At 39.6% G+C, this 16,001-nt stretch overlaps 1 protein-coding gene across 3 annotated transcripts in view; it reads left to right on the top strand.

The window, feature by feature from the left end:
- The window catches only part of atl (atlastin GTPase), a 99,358-nt gene that overhangs the window by 59,938 nt on the left and 23,419 nt on the right, over positions 1-16,001 (top strand). For all 3 annotated transcript variants that reach the window (XM_071598113.1, XM_071598111.1, XM_071598114.1), the window contains one exon: positions 15,002-15,219. In XM_071598113.1, coding sequence (XP_071454214.1) covers positions 15,002-15,219 — 218 coding nt within the window. The remainder of the gene's footprint in view (positions 1-15,001; positions 15,220-16,001) is intronic.

The raw sequence follows: 16,001 nt of genomic DNA, 5'->3' as shown, positions 1-16,001 counted from the left end.
TGCCACAGCTGCGGGCGAGAGTGAAGTTCACGGTATCTACCGCAGTACTGCGATGTGGAAGGCATGTGTGGGAAGGGTAGAAGGAAACAATATTCCACATTATTCTCCCTAGACTATGCAGCCTTATGTTCAAATAGGACATTGAATAGATAAGAATGAAGGGTTGCAGTATACCAATTCTAGGATTGAAAAACTGATGATAATGATTATATCTGAAGCCTGTGGACAGTCCTGCGATAACCTGTCTTACTTCAAAACTCACTGCTCCCTTATTCTCTCCGCTTTCCTTGGTGCGTACTGGTCAGATATCAGTGTACTCAATATAATTTTATATTTATTGAATTGTCGTGTTGGCAGAGGAATGATGAGTATACAAATCGTTGAGTCTGTCCTCATTCATTTGGCACAAAGATGTTGATCGTTTAAAATATTGCGATATAACAGAGGAGAGCGTTTGCAAAAGAATTTTCGAAATAACATCCTTAAGTAATTCATCTAATGCATAGCTGAGTGATTATTGCTAGTTGGTAAGAGCTTTAGCCTCTAGCCACTAAGCGATCAGCTTCAGCTCCCGCTCGAAAGAAGCGTCTCATGATTGTACTTTTCATGGCAACTAGAATCATTTTAATACTTGCGTCCAAATTATTAGATTAGCATGTAAGTAATTCAAAACTTTTGACTGAGTTCTGTAAAAATAAGGGTGCTAAAATGTCATTGACCCTAAGTTGTTCGCACACCTCGGTATCCAGTTTAATATGATGATTTCATTATTACGATACAATGTGTCAGTTGACCTAAAATTCTCTAAAAAAAATTCTATGCATTTAATGAATAGAAAATTAATTCCATTGATTGATTTGATTGTTTGTGGTCAACAATTACAGTTCAGCCTTCCTAACCCACAGGATACGGACGTAAACATAAATTGCAATCGAGTGAGTTCTCTGACCGTTAAATTATCTATATTTTAACGAATTTTTTGCCACAAGTGTGAATTCTTGGATATTAGCCATGTGAAAGTGCCACAAGGGAATTCAAGGTACATGACATTTTTCTTATTTCCCCTTTCGAACTTTGGTTGAAAGAAGTTCTTCCTCTTCATAATGAAATCCCTCAATAGTTTCATTAGGAATGTAGCCATGAATGGTTATAAATTTTTGACGGAACCTCGTATGATATCCAGTTTGACTGTAATGTACAATGTGCTGTAATACTTGTTTATTTTTTTAGTTTTTTCTTCAAATATATTGTAGGCAAAATATGAATTATGATGTTGTTATGTTGTAAAACACACAATCCATATAAGCCGTATGTGTTTGTTGAGTTGAGCCTTGTCACCGCCAGTCACCAATGGATTATCTCCTTCTCTGCGATTCTTCCTTTGAAGCAGATGTACTGAATGACGCATGACTCACACATACGCCTATTGAGCTATTAGAATGGGCTGAATTCATATCTAAAAAGCTTTTCGTGGTAATACACGAGCAATTATTCGGTGGTGTATGAGAACAACTTTTAACTGTTAACTTTTTTCACTTGGAACGATTCTGATGGAGATATTATTGTTTTTCATATATGATTAAAATCATTGTTGTGGCCTCTTGAGCCGCGTTCCTATGTGTTTTTATCTAGTGAGGACATGATGAGAGTCGCGCCTTCGTGATGGTCGTCTCTCCCTCTGTTCTTTTGCACTCAACAGTCGAAAATTATCGATTGTTTATTCTGGTTGGGGGGAGCCAAACATTTCAATTCGACGCAGTGATTCCTTTCAGTTCCTCTCCCGTTCCACATCTCTTCTTTCTCTACTTTTAATTCCCCACCCCTCTTTTCTCTCGCCAGCCATCATCCGAAAATGACTAAAAACTTCCCTCACTCCCCTTTTCTCGAAGTTATCAACTCCTCGATGGCGTCAGTTCCGAGTCCGTTGCTCAAAAAAATAATATTGATAATAATAAAAGGAAGGCCCCAGTCGGATTTCGCTGGTTTTCGGTTCGCCATATCGCAGAGTGAGTCGTCACACTTCGTTTCGCAGGAGATGTGGTGTCTGAGTCCATATTAAACGTGCTATTCTTCAGGTGAACGCATCCGGGCGAATGCACTCGTGGATTTCTCAGCAACACGGAAACAGTGCGTACGTTAAAGAGTGACTCTTTGTGAGCTAGAGTCAGGAGTCTCTAAAGTCAAATCAATGCGAGCAACGACCCACTTGTGTATTTAGGCATAAATTAAGATGGACCTACATTTAAGTTCTTCGAGCGAGGTTCGTGCATTCTCTCCTTATGTATTTCCGAAAATGAGGAATTCCGTGGAACATCACTCGGGAAATAGACCTATCTTGCCTTAGCCACAGCTGCTTTTTGAATAAATACGTTAAAAACAGCTTTAATACTCATTCCCGCGTTATAAATAAACCATGAACACAGTAATCATCCTGAAGGTGGGTTTGGTAGGTGATGGTAGAGTTCATCCAGTACTAAGCCCGACGGCGTGTGAAATTCACACACCAGGGCAGGGGGGCCAGTTCCTTTCCCTGTGCCGGTTATGGTGTCCCAGGAAAATCTGGTGCCCGAAAAATCACAGTTTGGGTGGAGCTGCTGGTGCTCAGAGAGCCTGGCCCGGGAATGGAACCCGGGCCGTCCGGTCAACCGAGTCCAACGCTCTACCCCTGGACTACCGCGACGCGCACACACACACATATATATGTGTGTGTGTGTGTATATATATATATATATATACATATATATATATATATATATATACATATATATACATACATATATATATATATATATATACATATATATACATATCGTCATATATACATATATATATATATATATATACATATATATATATACATACATATATATATATATATATATATATATATTGATATACATACATACATACTGATCCGGAGTTCAAGTCGCGGTCTAGGAAATATTTTTGCACTCGTGATCTGCCTGCTTCCGCCTTCCCCACTACTCCTGTGTTTGTCCGTTGTGTGTGTTCCTCTCCCTTTTCCTTATATCTGTTTCTTTGTAAATGAGTTTTGTTCGCCGTTTGGCGGGGATTTCCTGTTTGAATGGTGTGTGTGTGTGTGTGTGTGTATATATATATATATATATATATATATATATATATATATATATATATATATATATATATATATATATGTAAACTAATTGAAACTGCGACTATTTCTGCATGCTAAATAATCCTGCTTGCCTTTGTCATCGTGCGTCCTCAGAAATTCGAACAATGTACTTTTGAACCAGAAGCCTCACGCTTGGGGCGTTCTTCCAAAGAAGTTTCATACACCGGCGGCTGGTCGTTATTTATGTCAGTAACTGGGTCGCAGCCAAAAATCAGTTCTGAAGGGTTATGGGATGTCCTCTTAAGAAGGGATAAGGTTCCTGGTACCCCCAAATTGGGCCTAGTTCTATATTTTCGTGTGACGGGCATGATGCTTTCGTAGAACTCTTGGTAACTTTCTTCAGGGATTTGTATCGTTTTCAACTTCCGACCAATGGAAACTTGGCAGTTTCCTGCCTAGGGTTAGTAGCAAATTGAAAGGGGATAGCTCATTCCCTAACCCCCTCCCCCCCCCCGTCCTCGTCCTTCCTTCCTGGCTAAGATCTCGTCAAAATAAAGCGAATGTACTTGTGCGCTTCAATGCACTCCATATGTGACATCAATACAGAGCAGTACGCTCATGCGTAAGCATTGACACTGCGTGCTGTTATAAGTATTCCGAGAGGGAAATGTTCCATGTACCTGTTGCCTCGTCAAGTCGTGATTTTGAGCGGTCGAAGTGCGAGTCTGAAATGCACGACACGCGCCTGTCGACTGTTATTGATCGGCGTCGCTCTCGAGGGCTTTTGGTCATTTTTTAATGCATGTAAATTCGCTTGGAACGGAGTGCAAGTCTCCTGGTACACGATCCCAACTCATTTGGAGTATTTTTGGAAATCCTGCATCTCTGGCATTATTAAGTCTTCACTTACCTGTAGATAGTTGATTATATCTCCTCATTGATCTTAGACTTCCGTAGCGATTCAATTATGCTGATGTGATTTACCTAGTTTTGGTTTGCATGGAGTACATATTTTGTGACTCAGTGTGTCATACGTTGCTGCCAGCATCTGTAGTTATTTGTGTCTGCTGCCCGTGTGTAATCCTAGGGGTGGAATTTAATGGTGAGTGAGTTCGGTGAAATTAGTGTTAACATTCGCTTTGATGCCGGAGATGCTAGTCGAACCATCGGAGAAGCGTAGAGAGACGAAACTCAGGTCACACGGGCAAACTGTAAATCAATCTCGAATAAAGTAATCTCCTTATCGTAAAAATCGTCTTTTGAATTTCGTCTGAGGTTAACAGACATGAATAATAATGTCCCAATGAAAAACTGCCATATTGCCAAGGGATTTTAGTCAGAAATGTCAGTAATTTCATCTCCGATTATATAATAAAATGACTTTGCAAATTTATCTGAGAGTTCCCGCTATGGTGTCAGTCTCATAATTAGCTAAAAACCTCTAAACTCAGCCGCAAATACTTGTACGAGTACAATATCTTATGGAATAATGCATTCAACGTTTTAATATCGAGATAAAATCAGTTTACTGATAATTTTATTCATCTGATGAAAACCTTAGTTATATAGCCGAAGGATGTGAGGTCACCGAAACGGTTCCAAACGGTTGGGCGGGCTTATAGCTGAGCTGCTCTTTCGTATAATGTTTGAATAATTTTTCCCTGTATTTATTCATATCTGTACATTTAAAAACCGCTAAAAGATAACAATCAAAGTAAACAGGTTTTGTTTTGCTTTTTCCGTGCTGTAACCGTCGTAACAAGTGACCCCAGGAATGCGTTCCGTTAATGAAAAAATATTATTTTCGTGTACAATATTATTCTAATATATTAATTATACGGTAATAATTAAATTTAACGATGCGCCTAGCGGTTATCTTACATTAATTTTTTACATATCGATCGTTTTGGTGTAGGTCTCGGGACATGAAATGTTGTCCATTCCTCGATAAATACAGCAAAATTTGTAATAACTACTGGTGCCCTCAAGGTGCCCTAATGTCATATACAGCTGTTGAATCCCAAATTTTTTTCGGAGTTGCTAAGTCCTGAACTCGGCATGACCGTAGGTGACGTGACATTTGTACCGTTGCCACCTGCCACACTCCCTGACGGTGGCTTGCAGGGTGCCTTGTAGATGGGTAGAAAAACCTTTTGACAAAGGTATTGTTGCCGCTTCGGGTGGCGTCATGCTGTATTTTTTACGCTATGGTCAACACACACTAAACAATCATTAACATGGCTTTCGTACCAACTACGGTGAGATCAGTTGAAACCGTCTTCTGATCCTTATATAAACTATTGATTTAATTGTTACTTCTCCATCTTGAAGTATCGAGCCCGACCCTAATATCGGAATTGAACTCGTATATATGTATGTAGAATACTCTATTCGTAAACGTCGACCTACCAAATGGTATCCTGTGTGCAATCGCCGTTTGAAGGATGAACGAGTGGAATGACCGAATTAAAATTAGTTCCCTATTACACAGAATTCACTATATGTGGCTTGGTGATGTGGGGAACTTTTGCGCCCCGATTTGAGCTGACCTGTTATATTTGTCAGTCTCTTCTAAGGGTGAACACTACTATCTTCCCGTTCATCATTTTTGGGAGAGTTGTCGCTGGAATATGAGGCCTTGATGGGGTAATCTAATACATCCGCTGCAGTTGACTGACGGATTCCAGCCCTATCCATCACCGGTGTCGTCTTTATTCAACTATTCTTTCGTCTGAGTCGGTTTCACACATATCTCCTCTATGTATTCCTAACCGCCCTCCTCTCCGCTTCCCCTTCCGCTTTTCTTCACAAGGACGCTAAGCAACACAATCAGTTGATCATAGCATTTGGCATTTCGTCGGTTCGAGCATCTAACCGAGAGACGAAAAGTGTGGATGTGAGTCCCCTCCAAGTAAAATGATTTTTTTCGGAGACGCACGCTTGCGTCGTGTTTTAGTTTCAATTTAGCAACACTGCAGTCGTTTCAATCTGCGATTTAATGGGAACTTTGGTGTTCTAAATATTATTTTATGATGCCGAAACAACGAGATATTTCCGGTGTCCTGGTTTCTTCATCGTTCTTGCTGATTTTCCTATCCCAGGAGATTGAACAATTCTGCGTCGAAATCTGGCAACTCCCACGTGAACGAGTGAAAAGGGTTGTCACGGCATACAAAACTTTTATACGACATGGACTATGATAAGTGTCCGAATAAATGAATTTATGCGGAGCTAAAATTTAAATTCCACTTCGAGGTCGTTTGAACGAACTTGACCTGCGAGTTATGGTACACATACTCCTGAACTTAGAACACAGTATCCCGTAAATAGTGTGTGTTTCAGTGAGTGTCAGGCTGCTCAAACGGAAGACGAGAGCTTATTCATTGCTTGTCCGATTATGTAACACTCAATGTATTATCACGGAACTGGTAGTAAACAAGATACTGCTGAGACGTTAGAAAGTGAGTTTCATGTCATGAATTGCATCATGTTCATTAAAAATTATTTTTATTGTTCAAAATATATTTCTATTTGAAATAATCTTTTATAAATTTCAGTGTGTAGCGTTCTTTTTTGATTTTGGGGTGGAAAAGATAGAAGGGCAAAGAAAGGTCGAATAGTAGAAACGAATGGAGGTGGAAGGTTGATAACATTTTCTCTGATTTTCAAATTAATAGGCTACTGTTAGCCAGATAATGGCGATCTCTTCTGGGCCATCAGTGGATAATCAATATGAGATAAAGATTAACCGTAGCGTAACGAAAATAATGAAAACCTAAATACGAGGGTCATCCGGAAAGTAGTACCCGTTCGTGAAATAAAGACACAAAAGTAAATATTAACAAACATAAAAAATTTTATTTGAAAGAGGATACTTTAAACTACTTCTCAACATAATCTCCAAGCAAATTAAGGCATTTGTCATAACGTGTGACAAGTTTCTGTATTCCTGCTGCATAGTCCTTCGCCGCCAGCTCATTGAGATACGCGAGGGACCCATCTTGCACAAATTTTTGCATAATGCAGATGGTGTTTAACAATTTCATGAACAATTGTTCGAGAAACATTGGGAAAATGCTCACAGATGTCATCAATTGTGACGCGCCGATCGTTCCTCACGAATTCGTCAACTGAGCTCACCAGTTGGTCTGTAATGACAGACGGTCTCTCCGAACGCTCATCGTCGTGTGTGTTCCCCCTCCCCATGTTGAAGTTGCGACACCACCGCCGAACAGACGACTCGTCCATTACATTGTCTCCATACACCTCCTTTAATTGGCGATGAATATCACATGGGCGAACGTTTCTTGCATTGAGGAATTTAATCACTGCCCTCACTTCACAACTGGCGGCGTTCTCAATTTTTTTAAACATTGTAAACAATCACAGAAACAACACAGGCAATGCTAGCGTCACGCAACTTGGCTCAGAGAAGGCAGACAAGCCACTGAAGCTATCTGACCTCGTCCAGCGGCTACTCGCGTCGTCAGCACTTCATGCGGCACGAACGGGTACTACTTTCCGGATGACCCTCGTAGGTTACAGAAAAAATCAAAAATAGACTTCAGAGAAGGAATAAATTAAAGCCGATAAAACGCTTTAATGGGAAGTATTTTAGATATTATTATGGAGGAGGTTATAGATTATTATAAAATAGATATAATTAGATAGTATTTAGATTATTCGTTCGGTAGGCTGCAGCTTAAGTTGGCCACCAAGGTGTCCGTTCAAGGGAAATCCATTGCACCGGGTGTAGCTACAATAGAATATATGAGTTCGCGTTTGTGCCTTATAGTTTCGTAAGCAGATGGCATTGGTAATGACGAGAACCCGTTGCTCATGTATTATTTAATCACATTAATCAGATCGGCATTGCACGTAGGCATAGCTACTATACAGCACAAACTCGAAGCGAGCAGCTGACGGGTGATTTTAAATGTACTCATATTGCACAGGTTTATTTATTTTTTTGCATTAGTCTGAAAACAGCACTTCGACCTTTTACATCGGACTTTGAACATTGATATAGCAATTTACAATTACATACACACAAGGGTGGAGGTGGAGGAAAATCCACCTAGGCGGGAATCGAATCCGCGACCTCCGGGTTGGCAGACGAGGACAACCCCGCCGCCCCCGGGGCCGGCAAAGTTTGTAAAAGAAATGTATAGATTCCTTTTTTGGAGAAGAATGAAATTGATACCTTCTGATAGCACTGATTCACTTTGGATTTAATTAAATTGATACATAGCTGAAGTCCAAAATCCTGTATCCGGTTTGGCCACTCCTTTTATGGATTTCTATTTCCGACTTACTCCCGATTTAATGGGCGAGCATGCAGTCTTATTTTACGATTTTTGGAAGTGTTATTAGATGTTTTTGTTAATCACCTCCCATAGCTTTGCAAGCCGCTGGTATTACTGAAATCGGTCGGACCATAGTTTCAATTTTTGCAAGTTTATGAACGGGTGGTGGCCTTTGGAAAACGTCAACTGATTTCACAATTAAAGTAAACCTCATATATATCAGGAATTTCCGATTGAGATACCAGATTTTCGATTCTAAAATCGCCCCCTTTTCCCCATTTCTTCCCGATTTTTTTATTTAGCATTAAGCATTGCCCGGCCGTTTTCTCTCATTTCCAGACCCAGAGACCATTATAGTACCGTTCGCAACAATGGGGTAGGTTTGCGTAGGTCAACCAATTAAAAATCACCTTTCTCTCCGTCCGCTGAACGCCGTCGCGAAGCCCACTTTGCCCTTGTTTTATAAGTTGTGGCTTGTCACCCTCCCCTGTGATTGAGTAACTACTCGACTCAAAGAGGTCAACATGAGCCATCTTTGGCGATATGTCACCACGGCGCGTTGGGACCTTTCACGGTATCATACATGCGCTGCCTTGCGTTCTTAATAATCTGCGTGCTAACCTTAACTCTTCCCGCAAAATTCACGTAATATTCTCTGGCGCTCTTCGTTGTACTCACCCGTTGTCGTGGGAAGAGAGAGAGAGAGCAAGAACTGACGGTGTTCCGGGTAATAAGACCTTTTTGGCTCCCATTCTCCCCTCCAAACAATGCCAATATCTCTCCCGTGACGGGTCTGTTTGCTGAATCACGGAACGCCTTCGAGACTCATAATTTTCCAAACGCGTTTCAAAATGAATGAAACAGGAAGACATGAGAAAACTTTTTACGCTTAATTCTCCATTCGTGGCATGCCTGGCTAAATAGTGGGAAACAATGGCCAGGCATGTTTTACTGTCTTTTTTATTCGTGTGATCAACTTCTATGATTGTAAGCTTTGAATACATTTTTCTTAGCATTTAAGTTGTTTATAAATTCATCCGATTGGACAACCTGTCGTTGGAATTTGTTGAAATGATTTTTATGATGTCAGTCTATTTAATGGGGATACTTAGTATTGGGAGCTTCAAGGCCTAATAACGACTTCTCTCGCAACTATCTCCGTTCTTACGGGGTTGAGAAATATTGAATGTGGCGCACTGATCGCATGAAAATATTACTCTTAAGATTCCAGCTGGAGTGAATGGGAAAAGTTCGAAGCGTCGTATCATTCCCCTCATAATTTTTTCAGATAAAAAAACCATAAACACAGTAATCAACCCGAAGGTCGGTTTAGTAGTTGATGGTAGAGATCACCCAGTACTAAGCCCTATACGGCGTGTGAAAATTCGCACATCAGGGTAGGGGGGCCAGTTCCTTTCCCTGTGGCGGTTATGGTTTCCCAGGAAGACCTGGTACCCGAAAAATCACTTTAGCTTGGGTGGTGCTGCAGGTGCCCAGAGAGCCTTGCCCGGGAATCGAACCCGGGACCCCCCGGTCAGCAATCCAGCACTCTACCCACTGGACTGCCGCAACCTACACTTTTTCAGATAAAATGCACGAAATATTTGCCTGCGTTATTTATAAACATTAGGGCATGGTTCTGAGATAATCGGTACAATTATTGGGAAGCAAATTTTTTTGTTTATTTATTATTTTATTATCTCTCGTTATTAATATGGCTGTACTCGTGAAAGAAAGGTATTAGCACTTGTATTTTTGAGCATACTACAAAAGAATTCGACGCCAATTAGTTATTATTTTGACGATTAAATAAGTAATAGGCTATTTCTTGCTGTGGTAAGAGCGGAAATCTCATTCAACGTGGCCGTTGTACATAATTTGACCGGTAATGTTTTATTGGATACCTTAGTTTTATAGTTCATTTACCATATTTTTCCAAACATTTTTTTTAATATAATGAAACCGTGAGCTCGTATTTCTTGGACGTTATTCCTCAAAGGTAATAAATGAGTTCCTCTTTCGCGAGCGAGAAAATCTGTTTCCAGGGCATTTAATGCCATATAGTTAATGATTACTAACAAAGCGGAAGTAGTGTTGGAATAAATTATTTCGCAATGAAAAGTGATAGAAAAATATTTGTTATACGCAAATTTTCTTATATTCCTCTCATCAAAAGGAGAACACGCACACAATCCTTCCTCGCTGTGACCAATTGTAAATTTTGTTGGATCCTTGCCCTTTTACTGGTTGCTCTATATACGACATTTATCATTCCCGTCCTCCCATGTTGTCTCACTTCAACATTATTGTTAGCCAGGCCCCGAATGTCTTAAGAGTTAGCGGATGTTCTGGTATAATTACTACAGTCGGGCGATTGTTGCAACATTCCTATCGATGGAAATTCGTTTTTTCTTCACATACCTAATGGGTTTTTACGGATACAACCAAAAACAATCTCTTTTTAAGGTCTTCTTGATGTGCTATTGTCCTTCATAGTTTTCTTTCAGCATTAAGATGGTGAATACAAATAACAACCAACTTTTAAGGTATTTTAATACCACAGTATTGAGTCATAAGGTTCATTTGATAGGGTAGATTTCACCTAATACATTTTAACAGGTAATCCTAGCGTTTTGTGAAATTGTTAAGTTAGCTAAGTGAAATTGTTAAATTAGTTAAGTTAGTGGTTTACACCGATTACGGTTTCCGAGGATGATGTGGCACAGCTTGGGCGAAGCTGTTAATCCCCTGAGGTCAGTCGGAATCGAACCCAGGCCCTCCTTTTACAAGCGCTCTACACACTGGACTCCCACGTATAATTTCTTCTATGTCATCCCGATGATCAAAAATATAATTTATAAAAATAATCCCGGTAGTAAAAAATGAATTACTTTATGAATAATATGGAGAAACCACCAAATAGACTTTTTGTAGGGAAAAATTATTTTCTGTTCGTGTCGCATCCGAGTTAGATATCCTGTAATTTTTAGTCGTGTGGGTACGCCTATGCGTTCTAGTGATCGGGAGCTAAGTATGCATTTCCGAGTCTGCCCTCTTGAGAACTGAAGTGGCTGCGTTTTACGCTCAGAATAGTTCGACGCCGTGAGAATACGTCCTTAATTCGGCCGCATGAAAAATAGAATGAATGGAAATCGGCGTCAGTGATTCACGCTCCCCATGGGAAACGGGTCTTAGTGCGCATGCGTGCCTGCAGACCGGGCCACTTCCACTTCGAAGCTTTTGCGGCTATACCACCGATCGCGAGACCTTCCTTCTTGAGTGGTTGACTCCTTACATCCATTGCTCAAGATAAGGGGTGACTCGGGGAGTTTTTGCGACAAAACTCGGAGAGGAAATAGTTGGCTGAGTGGAAGGTGAGATTCGTTTCGGAGAGGCGAGTTGCTCGATGGGCCCTGGAATTCTGTATTTGGGTTCGGCATGTTGTCGGCTTCGACAGAGAAATGTTCTATTTATCTGAATTCTCCTGAAATGTATGGTTTCCGGAATCAAAAGTATTCCACTAAGTTTTCTTTTATGCCGTTCAGCCTACGTATACTTGTCCAGCATAAATTGTTAAAGATTAGCTTCGTTTTAAGCAATTAAATGGAAATTCGCCAAATTTTCGTAGTAAATTAGGAATAAAATATGCCCTATTTTTGGTGAGACTACTTTTTATTTCTGACAATTGCATAGTTATAATAATTGCCATGCCCTGTTTAAGTTTAGAAAGACTAGTTGTCAAATTTTTGTATTTGTTTGACGGTAATCATGTGCTCTTGATTCTTTGCGCAGCCTATTGTCTAACGTATCGGCTAATATTTGTTTTAAAAGGTGAGTGTGTAATATATATATATATATATATATATATATATATATATATATATATATATATATATATATATATATGATCCATTCAATTGGAAACAGATAGTGTGTGTGTATATACACACGCAAGCGTCTCCTTTTAAAAAAACATAATTACGCATGTATGTGTACGTGTGTGTACGAATCTATCATTATCCAATTCGAATGATATTATTATTAATTATTTATCAATTTCAAATTACAGAAAATGCATAATTACACCTTTTTATATTGTATGCTGACTTCTTACACTTTATACTATGCCATTTTCCTGTTTAAACTAAAGAAAGCTAACTCTGTTATCTTTTTTATGTGCTTAATTAAACACATTCCAGGGAAGTCCAATTTGAGAATATTTTAACCCCTAGTTATGAAAAAAATGTCGTGATTTTTGATGGAAGAACTCTTATATTTATTTAGCATTTGTCCTAAAACAGCTTATTTTGGTTTTTACATCGGATTATTATCAATGATAACAATGGTCACACTTAGAAACACCCAAGCCCTAGGTGGAGGAAAACCCAACCAGGCGGAAATCGAACCTGCGACCCTGGGAATGGTAGACGTTTCCCCGCCGCCACCGGGGTCGGCAAATACGAGGGTCATCCGGAAAGTAGTACCCGTTCGTGAAATAAAGACACAAAAGTAAATATTAACAAACATAAAAAATTTTATTTGAAAGAGGATACTTTAAACTACTTCTCAACATAATCTCCAAGCAAATTAAGGCATTTGTCATAACGTGTGACAAGTTTCTGTATTCCTGCTGCATAGTCCTTCGCCGCCAGCTCATTGAGATACGCGAGGGACCCATCTTGCACAAATTTTTGCATAATGCAGATGGTGTTTAACAATTTCATGAACAATTGTTCGAGAAACATTGGGAAAATGCTCACAGATGTCATCAATTGTGACGCGCCGATCGTTCCTCACGAATTCGTCAACTGAGCTCACCAGTTGGTCTGTAATGACAGACGGTCTCCCCGAACGCTCATCGTCGTGTGTGTTCCCCCTCCCCATGTTGAAGTTGCGACACCACCGCCGAACAGACGACTCGTCCATTACATTGTCTCCATACACCTCCTTTAATTGGCGATGAATATCACATGGGCGAACGTTTCTTGCATTGAGGAATTTAATCACTGCCCTCACTTCACAACTGGCGGCGTTCTCAATTTTTTTAAACATTGTAAACAATCACAGAAACAACACAGGCAATGCTAGCGTCACGCAACTTGGCTCAGAGAAGGCAGACAAGCCACTGAAGCTATCTGACCTCGTCCAGCGGCTACTCGCGTCGTCAGCACTTCATGCGGCACGAACGGGTACTACTTTCCGGATGACCCTCGTATGTTCATTTATCGAGTATTAAAGCCACTGTGTAATGTTATACCACGCCGTAAATGAATTCTTCCGCATCAATGGCTACGGTTTAGAGCATATTAGCTAATCAAGTGGCTATTTTATCTTTGACGATTTCAGTGTCTAGTATGAATTAATTTATCAAACTATGTCGTCTAGTTCACCATTGCATAACCTTTGCCATTCAATAGATCGAACAACAGACACTTAATGCACTTCTGGGTCGCAGTGGTAAAATTGGACCAAGTTTAGAAGTTCTTTCATGCCCTTGAAGTATTATATTGTGTTAGTGGTTACATCAAGTTAACAAATACTTTTTTGTTGAACAGGAAAATTAAGTTTTTTTCTATTTCAATTAAATAAAAATTATGACGTGAATTCACCATCAGCGGTCGTGGGTTGCATACAAAGCAGTGGCGGACCACAGTTTGTTCTCAACAGATTATGCTCAAGGGTAGCCGAAGAAGTCTCCTAGGTGTTTCATTTGTATGAACTCCAGAAACACATAATAACTGCAGATTTCGCCATCGTCTTTGACAGGAAGGCAAACTTCTCTTTTACGCTGCGGGCGTATTTAGGTTTTTTAATATAGCCATGAAATGCCCCAATTGGTTTTTTTCCATTAAAAACTTTGGATTCACAAATAATAAGAGCATTTTATCACTGCCATATATTTCATATTTGAATTACGTTGTATTTATTCAACATAAGCGATATTCACCGCAAAATAATCCCTCTAAATCCTTATGTATTTATATAACGCTAGATCATGTTTTTCGTATTATATTTTTTAAAGTTGTTCACTTAAATTTGCTATAGTTGAGAGAAGCCGTCACTTTCATCTTCAAGGTCAGCGAAGTTCATTAGGGTTCACGGTTTTATTTATATCGTTGCCGCGATACTATCTCAAACGCGTCTCACACATCTTTTGTTTAAAATGTGAAGTTGTTGTGATTCAGTTAAATTATTTAATATGTAAACCAGGCCGTCAAACTCTATAATTTCCTAGGTAATTAAATTTAGGTAACATTATTATTATTTCTATGTCAAAGTATTTAGCTGGATAAATGTATTCTCCTAGTAGTGGTAATTATGAAAGACAATCCTTGTTTAAAACATTTTATTTACGCAAAGCAAGCTTTCAGAATTTGTAATTGCAACAAATGCTATGACTTTTGAGTGTTACTCATTGTTTTAAAGATTTAGTTTGAAATTTCAATGAGCTGAACTAATTTCATAAAGAGTTTGTGAATATTTTATTGGTATTCACTAAAAGCTTTGTTTTTATGTTGTAGTATTTTGTTTGCAATGTTTGAAAATGTTTTCTTGTGGTATGAAACTTAATGAAATACTTCTTTTTCTTAACGTGTAGCTCCTAGTATTGATGAAGTGCCAATGGAAGGCCACCCAGTCGCAGTTGTGGTGACCAAATCGGACCATTCATTCGAACTAGATACCACAAGCCTGGAGCGAATTCTCCTACATAAAGAAGTTCGAGATCGTTATGTTGTTATTGTTTCTGTTGCCGGTGCCTTCCGCAAGGGAAAGTCTTTTCTGTTAGACTTTTTCCTTCGCTACATGCATGCTCATGTAAGTATAAACCATGTTCTTTAATATTTTAATTTATTGAATTTCGAGTATTGTTAATTTATCTACCAATTTCTTTTTTGAAAAAGTGTTTTCTGGAGATTTTATCAAGTGCTGGCTGGTAATTTTTAACTTCTCCCGTTTCCCCCTTCTTGCATATTCTAGCTTTTTTCCCCAATGATTTTCCGATACCAGTAGAAGTGTGTGTTGAGCATTTCCGTCAAACATTTCGCTGCTGAGATTACTTCCGGGAAGGGGCGTTAGTGAAGGAAGGGAAGTTGGTGTTAGTCAAACATGCTCATGAGATTGTTTCCGAGTGCGTGCCGGGGATACACCAGTTGCGTAGTCGCGTTTACATGTTGGCGTGCCTGTCGAAGTTCATACAGCCAATCAGGGGAAAGGATTCGCATCGAGCCGGCCGCTTAGTCGTGGCACTCGAACCTTAAACTTGAAGTTTCACGCTATTAGCGCACGTTACCTATTTCCCCAGGACCGGTAGCTGCTGAGTTAGGGTTGTTGGTGTGCCAGATCTAACACGGTCCATTCATTAGCAGACCCAAAAGTCGGCCGAAATAATCGGGGAGGCCCATCAGGATGTTGATTATTGTCTGGAATTTTCCCAGCAATGAAAAATGTTTGTGTGCGCGTATACATACACATTCACGCATTCGTCAAGTGTTCTCGTTTATGGAAAAAATGTCATTTTTTCTTAGTTTGTCATAACTCCTGTCGTTCATTAATCTAAAAATATCTGGTAACCCTCATAATGTAACCAATGTCGCCGA

This window comes from Hetaerina americana, unplaced genomic scaffold, assembly GCF_022747635.1.
Source record: "Hetaerina americana unplaced genomic scaffold, ioHetAmer1.1.p SCAF_9, whole genome shotgun sequence".
In the NCBI taxonomy this organism is placed as follows: Eukaryota; Metazoa; Arthropoda; class Insecta; order Odonata; family Calopterygidae; genus Hetaerina; species Hetaerina americana.
The sequence above is the reverse complement of the archived record's forward strand: the minus strand, read 5'-3'. Positions and strand labels throughout refer to the sequence as shown.